General features: G+C 44.9%; 1 protein-coding gene across 1 annotated transcript in view; it reads right to left on the bottom strand.

Moving 5' to 3' along the window:
- The window catches only part of CNBD2 (cyclic nucleotide binding domain containing 2), a 389,673-nt gene that overhangs the window by 51,793 nt on the left and 316,342 nt on the right, over positions 1–21,538 (bottom strand). Inside the window, exons 11-12 of the mRNA XM_088465256.1 lie at positions 5,222–5,315; positions 3,610–3,773 (exon numbers count right to left, since the gene is read on the bottom strand). Of these exons, the coding sequence (XP_088321382.1) occupies positions 3,610–3,773; positions 5,222–5,315 (258 nt within the window). The remainder of the gene's footprint in view (positions 1–3,609; positions 3,774–5,221; positions 5,316–21,538) is intronic.

Here is a 21,538-nt window from a genome sequence, read left to right as displayed (position 1 = left end):
AATACATTAGATGGGATAAAATACAGGAGAGTAGGTGATTGTGTGGTTACTATATAGAGCGCTCAGTAATAGCAGTAATAGTAATTACACTGCAGTTATATTGTCTATAATACATTAGATGTGATATAATACAGGAGCGAAGGTGATTGTGTGGTTACTATATAGAGTGCTCAGTAATAGCAGTAATAGTAATTACACTGCAGGACTATTGTCTATAATACATTACATGTGATATAATACAGGAGAGAAGGTGATTGTGTGGTTACTATATAGAGCGCTCAGTAATAGCAGTAATAGTAATTACACTGCAGGACTATTGTCTATAATACATTAGATGTGATAAAATACAGGAGAGAAGGTGATTGTGTGGTTACTATATAGAGCGCTCAGTAATAGCAGTAATAGTAATTACACTGCAGGTCTATTGTCTATAATACATTAGATGTGATATAATACAGGAGAGAAGGTGATTGTGTGGTTACTATATAGAGCGCTCAGTAATAGCAGTAATAGTAATTACACTGCAGGACTATTATCTATAATACATTACATGTGATATAATACAGGAGAGAAGGTGATTGTGTGGTTACTATATAGAGCGCTCAGTAATAGCAGTAATAGTAATTACACTGCAGGTATATTGTCTATAATACATTACATGTGATATAATACAGGAGAGAAGGTGATTGTGTGGTTACTATATAGAGCGCTCAGTAATAGCAGTAATAGTAATTACACTGCAGGACTATTGTCTATAATACATTAGATGTGATATAATACAGGAGAGAATGTGATTGTGTGGTTACTATATAGAGCGCTCAGTAATAGCAGTAATAGTAATTACACTGCATGTCTATTGTCTATAATACATTAGATGTGATATAATACAGGAGAGAAGGTGATTGTGTGGTTACTATATAGAGCGCTCAGTAATAGCAGTAATAGTAATTACACTGCAGGACTATTGTCTATAATACATTACATGTGATATAATACAGGAGAGAAGGTGATTGTGTGGTTACTATATAGAGCGCTCAGTAATAGCAGTAATAGTAATTACACTGCAGGACTATTGTCTATAATACATTACATGTGATATAATACAGGAGAGAAGGTGATTGTGTGGTTACTATATAGAGCGCTCAGTAATAGCAGTAATAGTAATTACACTGCAGGTATATTGTCTATAATACATTAGATGTGATATAATACAGGAGAGAAGGTGATTGTGTGGTTACTATATAGAGCGCTCAGTAATAGCAGTAATAGTAATTACACTGCAGGTCTATTGTCTATAATACATTAGATGTGATATAATACAGGAGAGAAGGTGATTGTGTGGTTACTATATAGAGCGCTCAGTAATAGCAGTAATAGTAATTACACTGCAGGTATATTGTCTATAATACATTAGATGTGATAAAATACAGGAGAGAAGGTGATTGTGTGGTTACTATATAGAGCGCTCAGTAATAGCAGTAATAGTAATTACACTGCAGGTCTATTGTCTATAATACATTAGATGTGATAAAATACAGGAGAGAAGGTGATTGTGTGGTTACTATATAGAGCGCTCAGTAATAGCAGTAATAGTAATTACCCTGCAGGACTATTGTCTATAATACATTAGATGTGATATAATACAGGAGAGAAGGTGATTGTGTGGTTACTATATAGAGCGCTCAGTAATAGTAATTACACTGCAGGACTATTGTCTATAATACATTAGATGTGATATAATACAGGAGAGAAGGTGATTGTGTGGTTACTATATAGAGCGCTCAGTAATAGCAGTAATAGTAATTACACTGCAGGTCTATTGTCTATAATACATTAGATGTGATATAATACAGGAGAGAAGGTGATTGTGTGGTTACTATATAGAGTGCTCAGTAATAGCAGTAATAGTAATTACACTGCATGTCTATTGTCTATAATACATTAGATGTGATATAATACAGGAGAGAAGGTGATTGTGTGGTTACTATATAGAGCGCTCAGTAATAGCAGTAATAGTAATTACACTGCAGGTATATTGTCTATAATACATTACATGTGATATAATACAGGAGAGAAGGTGATTGTGTGGTTACTATATAGAGACCTCAGTAATAGCAGTAATAGTAATTACACTGCAGGTCTATTGTCTATAATACATTACATGTGATATAATACAGGAGAGAAGGTGATTGTGTGGTTACTATATAGAGCGCTCAGTAATAGCAGTAATAGTAATTACACTGCAGGTATATTGTCTATAATACATTAGATGTGATATAATACAGGAGAGAAGGTGATTGTGTGGTTACTATATAGAGCGCTCAGTAATAGCAGTAATAGTAATTACACTGCAGGTCTATTCTCTATAATACATTAGATGTGATATAATACAGGAGAGAAGGTGATTGTGTGGTTACTATATAGAGACCTCAGTAATAGCAGTAATAGTAATTACACTGCAGGTGTATTGTCTATAATACATTACATGTGATATAATACAGGAGAGAAGGTGATTGTGTGGTTACTATATAGAGCGCTCAGTAATAGCAGTAATAGTAATTACACTGCAGGTATATTGTCTATAATACATTACATGTGATATAATACAGGAGAGAAGGTGTTTGTGTGGTTACTATATAGAGCGCTCAGTAATAGCAGTAATAGTAATTACCCTGCAGGTATATTGTCTATAATACATTAGATGTGATATAATACAGGAGAGAAGGTGATTGTGTGGTTACTATATAGAGTGCTCAGTAATAGCAGTAATAGTAATTACACTGCAGGTCTATTGTCTATAATACATTAGATGTGATATAATACAGGAGAGAAGGTGATTGTGTGGTTACTATATATAGAGCGCTCAGTAATAGCAGTAATAGTAATTACACTGCAGGTATATTGTCTATAATACATTACATGTGATATAATACAGGAGAGAAGGTGATTGTGTGGTTACTATATAGAGCGCTCAGTAATAGCAGTAATAGTAATTACACTGCAGGACTATTGTCTATAATAAATTAGATGTGATATAATACAGGAGAGAAGGTGATTGTGTGGTTACTATATAGAGCGCTCAGTAATAGCAGTAATAGTAATTACACTGCAGGACTATTGTCTATAATACATTAGATGTGATATAATACAGGAGAGAAGGTGATTGTGTGGTTACTATATAGAGCGCTCAGTAATAGCAGTAATAGTAATTACACTGCAGGTCTATTGTCTATAATACATTAGATGTGATATAATACAGGAGAGAAGGTGATTGTGTGGTTACTATATAGAGCGCTCAGTAATAGCAGTAATAGTAATTACACTGCAGGTATATTCTCTATAATACATTACATGTGATATAATACAGGAGAGAAGGTGATTGTGTGGTTACTATATAGAGCGCTCAGTAATAGCAGTAATAGTAATTACACTGTAGTAATGAGTGAGATTCGCTCTGTATTTATTATTACCACTTACTCTCTCTCTAGCTATAGGGGGGTCCTCCTGCCTCAGGGCCACAAGCCCCCCAAAGTCTTAGACCAGCTCTGGATCAACAAATGTAACTTTTTGAATCTAGTCACTTACAGGTTTCATATTCCGCCTACGTACCTGGGGTAGCTCTTTTGATAGTTTTGGAGTTTTTGTAGTGTTTCGCCGTCACAAAATTCATCAAACTTCATCTTTTTAAGGAAAAGGATTTTACAGTTGTTACTGAGAAGAATGAGGCTCCGCAGGTCCCTCTGGCTGTGCTGCAATAGCGCCCCCCGCAGGCCCTGTGATGATAATGAGAGGAGTCCCTGTCACGGCTCAGTTGTGTGATACATTGTTATTCTGCTGTAGCCAAATGTTAGATACTGGTTGGCCTCTCAGCATGCAGCTTAGTTTGTGGGCCCGGCATGCGCCTTCCTAGTACGCGGTATCTCGCCACACATGTGACTTAATAGAGAGTCACCGTACCAGGGGCATAGGACTGTTGCTGGATACCAGAGTATTCTCATATACAACAAACCGCCATTCCCGTAATGCGCTATATGTGTCGTAGGTACTTAGATGACCTTAGGATCATAGCAGCGGAGACGTTCCTAAGTAATGTGTATATAGATATGACCATCCCGACATCGCAACTTTGCATTTCCCAGTGGCTGCTCCTCTGAGGCCTGATACATTTACATTTCCCCGGCAGTTACTCCTCTCTGCAGCCGCCGGGTGGGGGGTGCTGCAGGGCGGCCCTATTAGCACTGATCGGCAGCACGGCAGACACTGGGGGAGGGTACAGATAGGCAGAGGAGATAGGGAGGTCCTTCTGCCATTGGCGACTGATTATCTTCCAGCAGCCGCACTGTGGGCGTTTCTAACTGGTCGCAGGTCCAGGGCGGCTTCAGCAATTACACATGTTTAGTAACGGTACACAGATTGGGGACACAGCTAAATACACAATATATAATATAGGAGATCACAAAGAGACCAGGCGCCTCATTCAGAGGCGGTCGGAGGATGCAAGCGGTCGCTTAGAAACTGGGCGGCCGCTTGCATCCTGACCGCCCGCCTCTGTTGCGGTATTTAGGCTGTGGGTTAACACCCACAGCTCTAACGACCGCTCCGGTGATGGTCGCGATCGTCAGAGACCATCGCGACCATCGGGGCTTACGACGAGACCCTAGGGTAGGGTCTCCCTTGTCGTAAGCCCCGCAGAGCTTCTGGCTCTGTCTGAGCCGGAAGCTCTCCACCGACATCACTAGTGATGTCAGTGGGGCCTCCCCCAAACGGTAGGCGTTCCCATGGGAACGCCTCCGTTTGGGCTGCCGCCACCCCCCGGCCCGCCTTCCAAACGGGGCGAGCTGTCAATCAACATCGACAGCTCGCCCCCTTTGGATCGAGACCCGCTAGGACCGGGACTGTCGGTCGTAGCGGGTCTCACGCATGCGCACGACGGCGCCGTCGCGCGCGCATGCTCTGTGGGGGGCCATCGACCCGGTCCGAGCGCATCGCCGCCAACGACCGGGTCTGAATGACCCCCCAGGTCCTGGCGGGTTCCCCCTTCTTCCTCCTGAGATTCGGTAAAGCCTTAGTGATGAGCCTCAGAGGTTTCCGTTCTGCCCCTAAGTGGAGGTTACGCTGCCAGGTTACTGTCTGAGCAGTAAAACTGTCACTTTTAGCTGAGTTATTCTTATATTTCTAACAATGAAGCACTTTTATATGATTAATACTCGGGAATACTCACAAAGAACTCGTTTTCATGTAGCAAGTCTATCTTCATATAAACTGCGGCAGACGCGGCACTGCGTAATTCTTCCGGTGGGGTTTCCTTAATGTCTCTATTACACAATGATGGAGAAGGGGAGAATGTGTAAAACAAAGATTAGTAAACTACAATTAACACGTCATTGACAGAAATGTCTACATAACCTTCATAAAAAGCACCGTAACTCTTATCGAAGACCAAACAAAATTGTAACTGAGTTGTCTGTTCAGCCAAACCCCTCATACTATAGGTATCCAAATCCTGAATCGTGCCATGGTCCTCTAGTCATGCGGGTCAGGGCTGTATTTCAGCAGGAACTTAGGGCCTGATTCAGAGCCGCTCGTAAGCGGCCGCTCGTTCACTCTGAGCAATGTTCGCACAACTGCCGATGCATATGGGTCGTAATGCGCATGAGCAAAACAGTCATTGCGGTCGGAAATCGTGCGGTCGTAAAACAGCGAGGGGCTGCTAATTTGAGTGACAGATTGTACCGTTTGTGGGTGGTAACAGGGGAAGGTGCTTGAAAACGGGGGAGTGGAGATCCGAACGCAGGCGTGCCAAATGGTCAAAAGGGCGTTTAATGGGAGTGCATGATTAGTAAAGGAGCGTCATCGACCACGTCACTTGGTTGTCTTTTAGCCTGAACTGCTCGCAGTGATAGCGATAAGAAAAACCTACCACAAGCACTGCGAGCAGTTCTGATGCCTTCCGATGTACCCGATTAATCTAATAAATACCGGAGATAACGTGTGATGCGAATGGCAAAGGGGCGTCTTTACAAAATAGCGAGCGCATTTTTCGGACGTTCACTCAGACATAGAGGCGTCAACACACCGCAAAGAGCGACCGCTCAATTTAAATATCCGGCCCCTTTTTTAGAACGCGCGACCGCTAACAGCGTCCGCCTCTGAATCAGGCCCTCAGTTCCTGGACTTTCTCATTAACGATCTTGGGCCAAAATGAACAATAGCCCTACTTGTGTGTATACTTTGTGTCATACTTGTGTGTATACTTTGTGTCATACTTGTGTGTGTATAATATGTGTCATACTTGTGTGTATACTTTGTGTCATACTTGTGTATGTATACTATGTGTCATACTTGTGTGTATACTTTGTGTCATACTTGTGTGTATACTTTGTGTCATACTTGTGTGTGTATAATATGTGTCATACTTGTGTGTATACTTTGTGTCATACTTGTGTATGTATACTATGTGTCATACTTGTGTGTATACTTTGTGTCATACTAGTGTATATACTTTGTGTCATACTTGTGGGTATACTTTGTGTCATACTTGTGTGTGTATACTTTGTGTCATACTTGTGGGTATAATTTGTGTCATACTTGTGGGTATACTATGTGTCATACTTGTGTGTATACTGTGTGTCATACTTGTGTGTATACTTTGTGTCATACTTGTGTGTATACTTTGTGTCATACTTGTGTGTATACTTTGTGTCATACTAGTGGGTATACTTTGTGTCATACTTGTGTGTGTATACTTTGTGTCATACTTGTGGGTATACTTTGTGTCATACTTGTGGGTATACTATGTGTCATACTTGTGTGTATACTTTGTGTCATACTTGTGTATATTCTTTGTGTCATACTTGTGGGTATACTTTGTGTCATACTTGTGTGTAAACTTTGTGTCATACTAGTGTATATACTTTGTGTCATACTTGTGGGTATACTTTGTGTCATACTTGTGTGTGTACTTTGTGTCATACTTGTGGGTATAATTTGTGTCATACTTGTGGGTATACTATGTGTCATACTTGTGTGTATACTGTGTGTCATACTTGTGTGTATACTTTGTGTCATACTTGTGTGTATACTTTGTGTCATACTTGTGTGTATACTTTGTGTCATACTAGTGGGTATACTTGTGTCATACTTGTGTGTATACTTTGTCATACTTGTGTGTATACTTTGTGTCATACTAGTGGGTATACTTGTGTCATACTTGTGTGTATACTTTGTGTCATACTTGTGTGTATACTTTGTGTCATACTTGTGTGTATACTTTGTGTCATACTAGTGGGTATACTTTGTGTCATACTTGTGTGTGTATACTTTGTGTCATACTTGTGGGTATACTTTGTGTCATACTTGTGGGTATACTTTGTGTCATACTTGTGTGTATACTTTGTGTCATACTTGTGGGTATACTTTGTGTCATACTTGTGGGTATACTATGTGTCATACTTGTGTGTATACTTTGTGTCATACTTGTGTGTATACTTTGTGTCATACTTGTGTATATTCTTTGTGTCATACTTGTGTATGTATACTATGTGTCATACTTGTGTGTATACTTTGTGTCATACTAGTGTATATACTTTGTGTCATACTTGTGGGTATACTTTGTGTCATACTTGTGGGTATACTATGTGTCATACTTGTGTGTATACTGTGTGTCATACTTGTGTGTATACTTTGTGTCATACTTGTGTGTATACTTTGTGTCATACTTGTGGGTATACTTTGTGTCATACTAGTGGGTATACTTTGTGTCATACTAGTGTGTGTATACTTTGTGTCATACTTGTGGGTATACTTTGTGTCATACTTGTGGGTGTACTATGTGTCATACTTGTGTGTATACTTTGTGTCATACTTGTGTGTATACTTTGTGTCATACTTGTGTATATTCTTTGTCATACTTGTGGGTATACTTTGTGTCATACTTGTGTGTATACTTTGTGTCATACTTGTGTGAGTATACTTTGTGTCATACTTGTGAGTATACTTTGTGTCATACTTGTGTGTATACTTTGTGTCATACTTGTGTGTATATACTTTGTGTCATACTTGTGTATACTTTGTGTCATACTTGTGGGTATACTTTGTGTCATACTTGTGGGTATACTTTGTGCCATACTTGTGGGTATACTTTGTGTCATACTTGTGGGTATACTTTGTGTCATACTTGTGTATATACTTTGTGTCATACTTGTGGGTATACTTTGTGTCATACTTGTGTATATACTTTGTGTCATACTTGTGTATATACTTTGTGTCATACTTGTGTATATACTTTGTGTCATACTTGTGGGTATACTTTGTGTCATACTTGTGGGTATACTTTGTGTCATACTTGTGTATATACTTTGTGTCATACTTGTGTATATACTTTGTGTCATACTTGTGTGTATACTATGTGTCATACTTGTGGGTATACTTTGTGTCAGTGCTCTTTTTTTTAAAAACATAAGTTCAGAAACTCCAGGGGAGGGGGCAGAGGTGGGTGGTCGCTGTGGATAATGTGGGTGGAGCTACAGCAGGGTGGGGCAAATATTGATGCATAAACCAATTCTTTTTGTTTTAATTGTCAACATTGTGCTGTGCAATAACTCTCACAATAAAGCTATGCAGTCAACACACAATGCTGTGCAGTAACACTCACACTCTCACACTAGAGCTATGCAGTCACCACACAATGCTGTGCAGTAACACTCACACTCTCAGACTAGGGCTATGCAGTCACCACACAATGCTGTGCAGCAACACTCACACTCTCATACTAAAGCTATGCAGTCACCACACAATGCTGTGCAATAACACTCACACTCTCACACTAGGGCTGTGCAGTCACCACACAATGCTGTGCAGTAACACTCACACTCTCACACTAGGGCTGTGCAGTCACCACACAATGCTGTGCAGTAACACTCACACTCTCACACTAGAGCTGTGCAGTCACCACACAATGCTGTGCAGTAACACTACACTCTCACACTAGGGCTGTGCAGTCACCACACAATGCTGTGCAGTAACACTCACACTCTCACACTAGAGCTATGCAGTCACCACACAATGCTGTGCAGTAACACTACACTCTCACACTAGAGCTATGCAGTCACCACACAATGCTGTGCAGTAACACTCACACTCTCACACTAGAGCTATGCAGTCACCACACAATGCTGTGCAGTAACACTCATACTCTCACACTAGGGCTATGCAGTCACCTCACAATGCTGTGCAGTAACACTCACACTCTCACACTAGAGCTATGCAGTCACCACACAATGCTGTGCAGTAACACTCACACTCTCACACTAGAGCTATGCAGTCACCACACAATGCTGTGCAGTAACACTCACACTCTCATACTAGAGCTATGCAGTCACCACACAATGCTGTGCAGTAACACTCACACTCTCATACTAGGGCTATGCAGTCACCACACAATGCTGTGCAGTAACACTCACACTCTCACACTAGAGCTATGCAGTCACCACACAACGCTATGCAGTAACACTCACACTCTCACACTAGGGCTATGCAGTCACCACACAATGCTGTGCAGTAACACTCACACTCTCACACTAGAGCTATGCAGTCACCACACAATGCTGTGCAGTAACACTCACACTCTCATACTAGGGCTATGCAGTCACCACACAATGCTGTGCAGTAACACTCACACTCTCACACTAGAGCTATGCAGTCACCACACAACGCTATGCAGTAACACTCACACTAGAGCTATGCAGTCACCACACAATGCTGTGCAGTAACTCTCACACTAAAGCTATGCAGTTACCACACAATGCTGTGCAGTAACACTCACACTCTCACACTAAAGATATGCAGTCACCACACAATGCTGTGCAGTAACACTCACACTCTCACACTAGGGCTATGCAGTCACCACACAATGCTGTGCAGTAACACTCACACTAAAGCTATGCAGTTACCACACAATGCTGTGCAGTAACACTCACACTAAAACTATGCAGTTACCACACAATGCTGTGCAGTAACACTCACACTAAGGCTATGCAGTCACCACACAATGCTGTGCAGTAACACTCACACTAAGGCTATGCAGTCACCACACAATGCTGTGCAGTAATACTCACACTAGAGCTATACAGTCACCACACAATGCTGTGCAGTAACACTCACACTCTCACACTAGAGCTATGCAGTCACCACACAATGCTGTGCAGTAACACTCACACTCTCACACTAGGGCTATGCAGTCACCACACAATGCTGTGCAGTAACACTCACACTAGGGCTATGCAGTCACCACACAATGCTGTGCAGTAACACTCACACTCTCACACTAGGGCTATGCAGTCGCCACACAATGCTGTGCAGTAACACTCACACTCTCACACTAGGGCTATGCAGTCGCCACACAATGCTGTGCAGTAACACTCACACTAGGGCTATGCAGTCACCACACAATGCTGTGCAGTAATACTACACTCTCACACTAGAGCTATGCAGTCACCACACAATGCTGTGCAGTAACACTCACACTCTCACACTAGAGCTATGCAGTCACCACACAATGCTGTGCAGTAACACTCACACTCTCACACTAGGGCTATGCAGTCACCACACAATGCTGTGCAGTAACACTCACACTAGGGCTATGCATTCACCACACAATGCTGTGCAGTAACACTCACACTCTCACACTAGGGCTATGCAGTCACCACACAATGCTGTGCAGTAACACTCACACTCTCACACTAGGGCTATGCAGTCACCACACAATGCTGTGCAGTAACACTCACACTAGGGCTATGCATTCACCACACAATGCTGTGCAGTAACACTCACACTCTCACACTAGAGCTATGCAGTCACCACACAATGCTGTGCAGTAACACTCACACTCTCACACTAGGGCTATGCAGTCACCATACAATGCTGTGCAGTAACACTCACACTCTCACACTAGAGCTATGCAGTCACCACACAATGCTGTGCAGTAACACTCACACTCTCACACTAGAGCTATGCAGTCACCACACAATGCTGTGCAGTAACACTCACACTCTCACACTAGAGCTATGCAGTCACCACACAATGCTGTGCAGTAACACTCACACTCTCACACTAGGGCTATGCAGTCACCACACAATGCTGTGCAGCAACACACACACACTCTCACACTAGAGCTATGCAGTCACCACACAATGCTGTGCAGTAACACTCACACTCTCACACTAGAGCTATGCAGTCACCAAACAATGCTGTGCAGTAACACTCACACTCTCACACTAGGGCTATGCAGTCACCACACAATGCTGTGCAGCAACACACACACACTCTCACACTAGAGCTATGCAGTCACCACACAATGCTGTGCAGTAACACTCACACTCTCACACTAGGGCTATGCAGTCACCACACAATGCTGTGCAGTAACACTCACACTCTCACACTAGAGCTATGCATTCACCACACAATGCTGTGCAGTAACACTCACACTCTCACACTAGAGCTATGCAGTCACCACACAATGCTGTGCAGTAATACTCACACTCTCAAACTAGGGCTATGCAGTCACCACACAATGCTGTGCAGTAACACTCACACTCTCACACTAGGGCTATGCAGTCACCATACAATGCTGTGCAGTAACACTCACACTCTCACACTAGGGCTATGCAGTCACCACACAATGCTGTGCAGTAACACTCACACTCTCACACTAAAGCTATGCAGTCACCACACAATGCTGTGCAGTAACACTCACACTAAGGCTATGCAGTCACCACACAATGCTGTGCAGTAACACTCACACTCTCACACTAGGGCTATGCAGTCACCACACAATGCTGTGCAGTAACACTCACACTCTCACACTAGAGCTATGCAGTCACCAAACAATGCTGTGCAGTAACACTCACACTCTCACACTAGGGCTATGCAGTCACCATACAATGCTGTGCAGTAACACTCACACTCTCACACTAGGGCTATGCAGTCACCACACAATGCTGTGCAGTAACACTCACACTCTCACACTAAAGCTATGCAGTCACCACACAATGCTGTGCAGTAACTCTCACACTAGGGCTATGCAGTCACCACACAATGCTGTGCAGTCACCACACAATGCTGTGCAGTAACACTACACTCTCACACTAGAGCTATGCAGTCACCACACAATGCTGTGCAGTAACACTCACACTCTCACACTAGGGCTATGCAGTCACCACACAATGCTGTGCAGTAACACTCACACTCTCACACTAGGGCAATGCAGTCACCACACAATGCTGTGCAGTAACACTCACACTAAAGCTATGCAGTCACCACACAATGCTGTGCAGTAACACTCACACTCTCACACTAGAGCTATGCAGTCACCACACAATGCTGTGCAGTAACACTCACACTCTCACACTAGAGCTATGCAGTCACCACACAATGCTGTGCAGTAACACTCACACTCTCACACTAGGGCTATGCAGTCACCACACAATGCTGTGCAGTAACACTTCACTCTCACACTAGGGCTATGCAGTCACCACACAATGCTGTGCAGTAACACTCACACTAGGGCTATGCAGTCACCACACAATGCTGTGCAGTAACACTCACACTCTCACACTAGGGCTATGCAGCCTCTACACAATGCTGTGCAGTAACACTCACACTCTCACACTAGGGCTATGCAGTCACCACACAATGCTGTGCAGTAACACTCACACTCTCACACTAGGGCTATGCAGTCGCCACACAATGCTGTGCAGTAACACTCACACTCTCACACTAGGGCTATGCAGTCACCACACAATGCTGTGCACTAACACTCACACTAGGGCTATGCAGTCACCACACAATGCTGTGCAGTAACACTACACTCTCACACTAGAGCTATGCAGTCACCACACAATGCTGTGCAGTAACACTCACACTCTCACACTAGAGCTATGCTGTCACCACACAATGCTGTGCAGTAACACTCACACTCTCACACTAGGGCTATGCAGTCACCACACAATGCTGTGCACTAACACTCACACTCTCACACTAGGGCTATGCAGTCACCACACAATGCTGTGCAGTAACACTCACACTAGGGCTATGCAGTCACCACACAATGCTGTGCAGTAACACTCACACTCTCACACTAGGGCTATGCAGTCACCACACATTGCTGTGCCGTAACACTCACACTCTCACACTAGAGCTATGCAGTCACCACACAATGCTGTGCAGTAACACTCACACTCTCACACTAGAGCTATGCAGTCACCACACAATGCTGTGCAGTAACACTCACACTCTCACACTAGGGCTATGCCGTCACCACACAATGCTGTGCAGTAACACTCACACTCTCACACTAGGGCTATGCAGTCACCACACAATGCTGTGCAGTAACACTCACACTCTCACACTAGAGCTATGCAGTCACCAAACAATGCTGTGCAGTAACACTCACACTCTCACACTAGGGCTATGCAGTTACCACACAATGCTGTGCAGTAACACTCACACTCTCACACTAGAGCTATGCAGTTACCACACAATGCTGTGCAGTAACACTCACACTCTCACACTAGAGCTATGCAGTCACCACACAATGCTGTGCAGTAACACTCACACTGTCACACTAGGGCTATGCAGTCACCACACAATGCTGTGCAGTAACACTCACACTAAAGCTATGCAGTCACCACACAATTCTGTGCAGTAATACTCATACTAGGGCTATGCAGTCACCACACAATGCTGTGCAGTAATACTCACACTCTCACACTAGGGCTATGCAGTCACCACACAATGCTGTGCAGTAACACTACACTCTCACACTAGGGCTATGCAGTCACCACACAATGCTGTGCAGTAACACTACACTCTCACACTAGGGCTATGCAGTCACCACACAATGCTGTGCAGTAACACTCACACTAGGGCTAGGTAGTCACCACACAATGCTGTGCAGTAACACTCACACTCTCACACTAGAGCTATGCAGTCACCACACAATGCTGTGCAGTAACACTACACTCTCACACTAGGGCTAGGTAGTCACCACACAATGCTGTGCAGTAACACTCACACTAAAGCTATGCAGTCACCACACAATGCTGGGCAGTAACACTCACACTCTCACACTAGGGCTATGCAGTCACCACACAATGCTGTGCAGTAACACTCACACTCTCACACTAGGGCTATGCAGTCGCCACACCATGCTGTGCAGTAACACTCACACTCTCACACTAGAGCTATGCAGTCACCACACAATGCTGTGCAGTAACACTCACACTCTCACACTAGGGCTATGCAGTCACCACACAATGCTGTGCAGTAACACTCACACTAGGGCTATGCATTCACCACACAATGCTGTGCAGTAACACTCACACTCTCACACTAGGGCTATGCAGTCACCACACAATGCTGTGCAGTAATACTCACACTCTCACACTAGAGCTATGCAGTCACCACACAATGCTGTGCAGTAACACTCACACTCTCACACTAGGGCTATGCAGTCACCACACAATGCTGTGCAGTAACACTCACACTAGGGCTATGCATTCACCACACAATGCTGTGCAGTAACACTCACACTCTCACACTAGGGCTATGCAGTCACCACACAATGCTGTGCAGTAACACTCACACTCTCACACTAGAGCTATGCAGTCACCACACAATGCTGTGCAGTAACACTCACACTCTCACACTAGAGCTATGCAGTCACCACACAATGCTGTGCAGTAACACTCACACTCTCACACTAGGGCTATGCAGTCACCACACAATGCTGTGCAGCAACACACACACACACTCACACTAGAGCTATGCAGTCACCACACAATGCTGTGCAGTAACACTCACACTCTCACACTAGAGCTATGCAGTCACCACACAATGCTGTGCAGTAACACGCACACTCTCACACTAGGGCTATGCAGTCACCACACAATGCTGTGCAGTAACACTCACACTCTCACACTAGAGCTATGCAGTCACCACACAATGCTGTGCAGTAACACTCGTACTCTCACACTAGGGCTATGCAGTCACCACACAATGCTGTGCAGTAATACTCATACTAGGGCTATGCAGTCACCACACAATGCTGTGCAGTAACACTCACACTCTCAAACTAGGGCTATGCATTCACCACACAATGCTGTGCAGTAACACTCACACTCTCACACTAGGGCTATGCAGTCACCACACAATGCTGTGCAGTAACACTCACACTCTCACACTAGAGCTATGCAGTCACCACACAATGCTGTGCAGTAACAATCACACTAACGCTATGCAGTCACCAAACAATGCTGTGCAGTAACACTCACACTCTCACACTAGGGCTATGCAGTCACCATACAATGCTGTGCAGTAACACTCACACTCTCACACTAGGGCTATGCAGTCACCACACAATGCTGTGCAGTAACACTCACACTCTCACACTAAAGCTATGCAGTCACCACACAATGCTGTGCAGTAACTCTCACACTAGGGCTATGCAGTCACCACACAATGCTGTGTAGTAACACTCACACTAAGGCTATGCAGTCACCACACAATGCTGTGCAGTAACACTCACACTCTCACACTAGAGCTATGCAGTCACCACACAATGCTGTGCAGTAACACTCACACTAAAGCTATGCAGTCACCACACAATGCTGTGCAGTAACACTCACACTCTCACACTAGAGCTATGCAGTCACCACACAATGCTGTGCAGTAACACTCACACTCTCAAACTAGGGCTATGCAGTCACCACACAATACTGTGCAGTAATACTCACACTCTCACACTAGGGCTATGCAGTCACCACACAATGTTGTGCAGTAACACTACACTCTCACACTAGGGCTATGCAGTCACCACACAATGCTGTGCAGTAACACTCACACTAGGGCTATGCAGTCACCACACAATGCTGTGCAGTAACACTCACACTCTCACACTAGGGCTATGCAGCCGCCACACAATGCTGTGCAGTAACACTCACACTCTCACACTAGTGCTATGCAGTCACCACACAATGCTGTGCACTAACACTCACACTAGGGCTATGCAGTCACCACACAATGCTGTGCAGTAACACTACACTCTCACACTAGAGCTATGCAGTCACCACACAATGCTGTGCAGTAACACTCACACTAAAGCTATGCAGTCACCACACAATGCTGTGCAGTAACACTCACACTCTCACACTAGAGCTATGCAGTCACCACACAATGCTGTGCAGTAACACTCACACTCTCACACTAGGGCTATGCAGTCACCACACAATACTGTGCAGTAATACTCACACTCTCACACTAGGGCTATGCAGTCACCACACAATGTTGTGCAGTAACACTACACTCTCACACTAGGGCTATGCAGTCACCACACAATGCTGTGCAGTAACACTCACACTAGGGCTATGCAGTCACCACACAATGCTGTGCAGTAACACTCACACTCTCACACTAGGGCTATGCAGTCGCCACACAATGCTGTGCAGTAACACTCACACTCTCACACTAGGGCTATGCAGTCACCACACAATGCTGTGCACTAACACTCACACTAGGGCTATGCAGTCACCACACAATGCTGTGCAGTAACACTACACTCTCACACTTGAGCTATGCAGTCACCACACAATGCTGTGCAGTAACACTCACACTCTCACACTAGAGCTATGCTGTCACCACACAATGCTGTGCAGTAACACTCATACTCTCACACTAGGGCTATGCAGTCACCACACAATGCTGTGCAGTAACACTCACACTAGGGCTATGCAGTCACCACACAATGCTGTGCAGTAACACTCACACTCTCACACTAGAGCTATGCAGTCACCACACAATGCTGTGCAGTAACACTCACACTCTCACACTAGAACTATGCAGTCACCACACAATGCTGTGCAGTAACACTCACACTCTCACACTAGGGCTATGCCGTCACCACACAATGCTGTGCAGTAACACTCACACTCTCAGACTAGGGCTATGCAGTCACCACACAATGCTGTGCAGCAACACTCACATTCTCACACTAGAGCTATGCAGTCACCACACAATGCTGTGCAGTAACACTCACACTCTCACACTAGAGCTATGCAGTCACCAAACAATGCTGTGCAGTAACACTCACACTCTCACACTAGGGCTATGCAGTCACCACACAATGCTGTGCAGTAACACTCACACTCTCACACTAGAGCTATGCAGTTACCACACAATGCTGTGCAGTAACACTCACACTCTCACACTAGAGCTATGCAGTCGACACACAATGCTGTGCAGTAACACTCACACTGTCACACTAGGGCTATGCAGTCACCACACAATGCTGTGCAGTAACACTCACACTAAAGCTATGCAGTCACCACACAATGCTGTGCAGTAATACTCATACTAGGGCTATGCAGTCACCACACAATGCTGTGCAGTAACACTCACACTCTCACACTAGGGCTATGCAGTCACCACACAATGCTGTGCAGTAACACTCACACTCTTACACTGGGGCTATGCAGTCACCACACAATGCTGTGCAGTAACACTCACACTAAGGCTATGCAGTCACCAAACAATGCTGTGCAGTAACACTCACACTCTCACACTAGAGCTATACAGCCACCACACAATGCTGTGCAGTAACACTCACACTAAGGCTATGCAGTCACCAAACAATGCTGTGCAGTAACACTCACACTAGAGCTATGCAGTCACCACACAATGCTGTGCAGTAACACTCACACTCTCACACTAGAGCTATACAGCCACCACACAATGCTGTGCAGTAACACTCACACTAAGGCTATGCAGTCACCAAACAATGCTGTGCAGTAACACTCACACTCTCACACTAGAGCTATGCAGTCACCACACAATGCTGTGCAGTAACACTCACACTCTCACACTAGGGCTATACAGCCACCACACAATGCTGTGCAGTAACACTCACACTCTCACACAAGGGCTATGTAGTCACCACACAATGCTGTGCAGTAACACTCACACTCTCACACTATGGCTATGCAGTCACCACACAAGGCTGTGCAGTAACACTCACACTCTCACACTAGGGCTATGCAGTCACCACACAATGCTGTGCAGTAACACTCACACTCTCACACTAGGGCTATACAGCCACCACACAATGCTGTGCAGTAACACTCACACTCTCACACAAGGGCTATGTAGTCACCACACAATGCTGTGCAGTAACACTCACACTCTCACACTATGGCTATGCAGTCACCACACAATGCTGTGCAGTAACACTCACACTAAGGCTATGCAGTCACCACACAATGCTGTGCAGTAACACTCACACTCTCACACTAGAGTTATGCAGTCTCAAAACAATGCTGTGCAGTAACACTCACACTAGGGCTATGTAGTCACCACACAATGCTGTGCAGTAACTCTCACACTAGGGCTATGTAGTCACCACACAATGCTGTGCAGTAACACTCACACTAAGGCTATGCAGTCACCACACAATGCTGTGCAGTAACACTCACACTCTCACACTAGAGTTATGCAGTCTCAAAACAATGCTGTGCAGTAACACTCACACTCTCACACTAGGGCTATGCAGTCACCACACAATGCAGTGCAGTAACACTGCACTCTCACACTAGAGCTATGCAGTCACCACACAATGCTGTGCAGTAACACTCACACTCTCACACTAGGGCTATGCATTCACCACACAATGCTGTGCAGTAACACTCACACTCTCACACTAGGGCTATGCAGTCACCACACAATGCTGTGCAGTAACACTCACACTCTCACACTAGAGCTATGCAGTCACCACACAATGCTGTGCAGTAACACTCACACTCTCACACTAGGGCTATGCAGTCACCACACAATGCTGTGCAGTAACACTACACTCTCACACTAGGGCTATGCAGTCACCACACAATGCTGTGCAGTAACACTCACACTAGGGATATGCAGTCACCACACAATGCTGTGCAGTAACACTCACACTCTCACACTAGGGCTATGCAGTCACCACACAATGCTGTGCAGTAACACTCACACTCTCACACTAGGGCTATGCAGTCGCCACACAATGCTGTGCAGTAACACTCACACACTCACACTAGAGCTATGCAGTCACCACACAATGCTGTGCACTAACACTCACACTAGGGCTATGCAGTCACCACACAATGCTGTGCAGTAACTCTACACTCTCACACTAGGGCTATGCAGTCACCACACAATGCTGTGCACTAACACTCACACTAGGGTTATGCAGTCACCACAATGCTGTGCAGTAACACTACACTCTCACACTAGAGCTATGCAGTCACCACACAATGCTGTGCAGTAACACTCACACTAGGGCTATGCAGTCACCACACAATGCTGTGCAGTAACACACACACTCTCACACTAGGGCTATGCAGTCACCACACAATGCTGTGCAGTAACTCTCACACTAGAGCTATGCAGTCACCACACAATGCTGTGCAGTAACACTCACACTCTCACACTAGAGCTATGCAGTCACCACACAATGCTGTGCAGTAACACTCACACTCTCACACTAGGGCTATGCAGTCACCACACAATGCTGTGTAGCAACACTCACACTCTCACACTAGAGCTATGCAGTCACCACACAATGCTGTGCAGTAATACTCACACTCTCACACTAGGGCTATGCAGTCTCCACACAATGCTGTGCAGTAACACTCACACTCTCACACTAGAGCTATGCAGTCACCACACAATGCTGTGCAGTAACACTCACACTAGGGCTATGCAGTCACCACACAATGCTGTGCAGTAACACTCACACTAGGGCTATACAGTCACCACACAATGCTGTGCAGTAACACTCACACTCTCACACTAGGGCTATGCAGTCAGCACACAATGCTGTGCAGCAACACTCACACTCTCACACTAAAGCTATGCAGTCACCACACAATGCTGTGCAACAACACTCACACTCTCACACTAGAGCTATGCAGTCACCACACAATGCTGTGCAATAACACTCACACTCTCATACTAGAGCTATGCAGTCACCACACAATGCTGTGCAGTAACACTCACACTCTCACACTAGAGCTATGCAGTCACCACACAATGCTGTGCAGTAACACTCACACTCTCACACTAGAGCTATGCAGTCACCACACAATGCTGTGCAGTAACACTCACACTCTCATACTAGGGCTATGCAGTCACCACACAATGCTGTGCAGTAACACTCACACTCTCACACTAGAGCTATACAGTCACCACACAATGCTGTGCAGTAACACTCACACTAGAGCTATGCAGTCACCACACAATGCTGTGCAGTAACTCTCACACTAGGGCTATGCAGTCACCACACAATGCTGTGCAGTAACACTCACACTAAAGCTGTGCAGTTACCACACAATGCTGTGCAGTAACACTCACACTCTCACACTAAAGATATGCAGTCACCACACAATGCTGTGTAGTAACACTCACACTAGGGCTATGCAGTCACCACACAATGCTGTGCAGTAACACTCACACTAAAGCTATGCAGTTACCACACAATGCTGTGCAGTAACACTCACACTAAAGCTATGCAGTTACCACACAATGCTGTGCAGTAACACTCACACTCTCACACTAAAGATATGCAGTCACCACACAATGCTGTGCAGTAACACTCACACTCTCACACTAGGGCTATGCAGTCACCACACAATGCTGTGCAGTAACACTCACACTAGGGCTATGCAGTCACCACACAATGCTGTGCAGTAATACTCACTCTCTCACACTAGGGCTACGCAGTCACCACACAATGCTGTGCAGTAATACTCACTCTCTCACACTAGAGCTATGCAGTCACCACACAATGCTGTGCAGTAACACTACACTCTCACACTAGGGCTATGCAGTCACCACACAATGCTGTGCAGTAACACTCACACTAGTACTATGCAGTCGCCACACAATGCTGTGCAGTAACACTCACACTCTCACACTAGGGCTATGCAGCCTCTACGCAATGCTGTGCAGTAACACTCACATTAGGGATATGCAGTCACCACACAATGCTGTGCAGTAACACTCACACTCTCACACTAGGGCTATGCAGTCACCACACAATGCTGTGCAGTAACACTCACACTAGGGCTATGCAGTCACCACACAATGCTGTGCAGTAACACTCACACTAGGGCTATGCAGTCACCACAATGCTGTGCAGTAACACTACACTCTCACAATAGAGCTATGCAGTCACCACACAATGCTGTGCAGTAACACTCACACTAGGGCTATGCAGTCACCACACAATGCTGTGCAGTAACACTCACACTCTCACACTAGAGCTATGCAGTCACCACACAATGCTGTGCAGTAACACTCACACTCTCACACTAGAGCTATGCAGTCACCACACAATGCTGTGCAGTAACACTCACACTCTCACACTAGAGCTATGCAGTCACCACACAATGCTGTGCAGTAACACTCACACTAGGGCTATGCAGCCTCTACACAATGCTGTGTAGCAACACTCACA

This window comes from Taudactylus pleione, unplaced genomic scaffold (genome assembly GCF_031769625.1).
Source record: "Taudactylus pleione unplaced genomic scaffold, aTauple2 ptg001928l, whole genome shotgun sequence".
Taxonomy (NCBI): Eukaryota; Metazoa; Chordata; class Amphibia; order Anura; family Myobatrachidae; genus Taudactylus; species Taudactylus pleione.
Note: the sequence above shows the minus strand (reverse complement) of the source record. Positions and strands in the feature narration are given on the sequence as shown.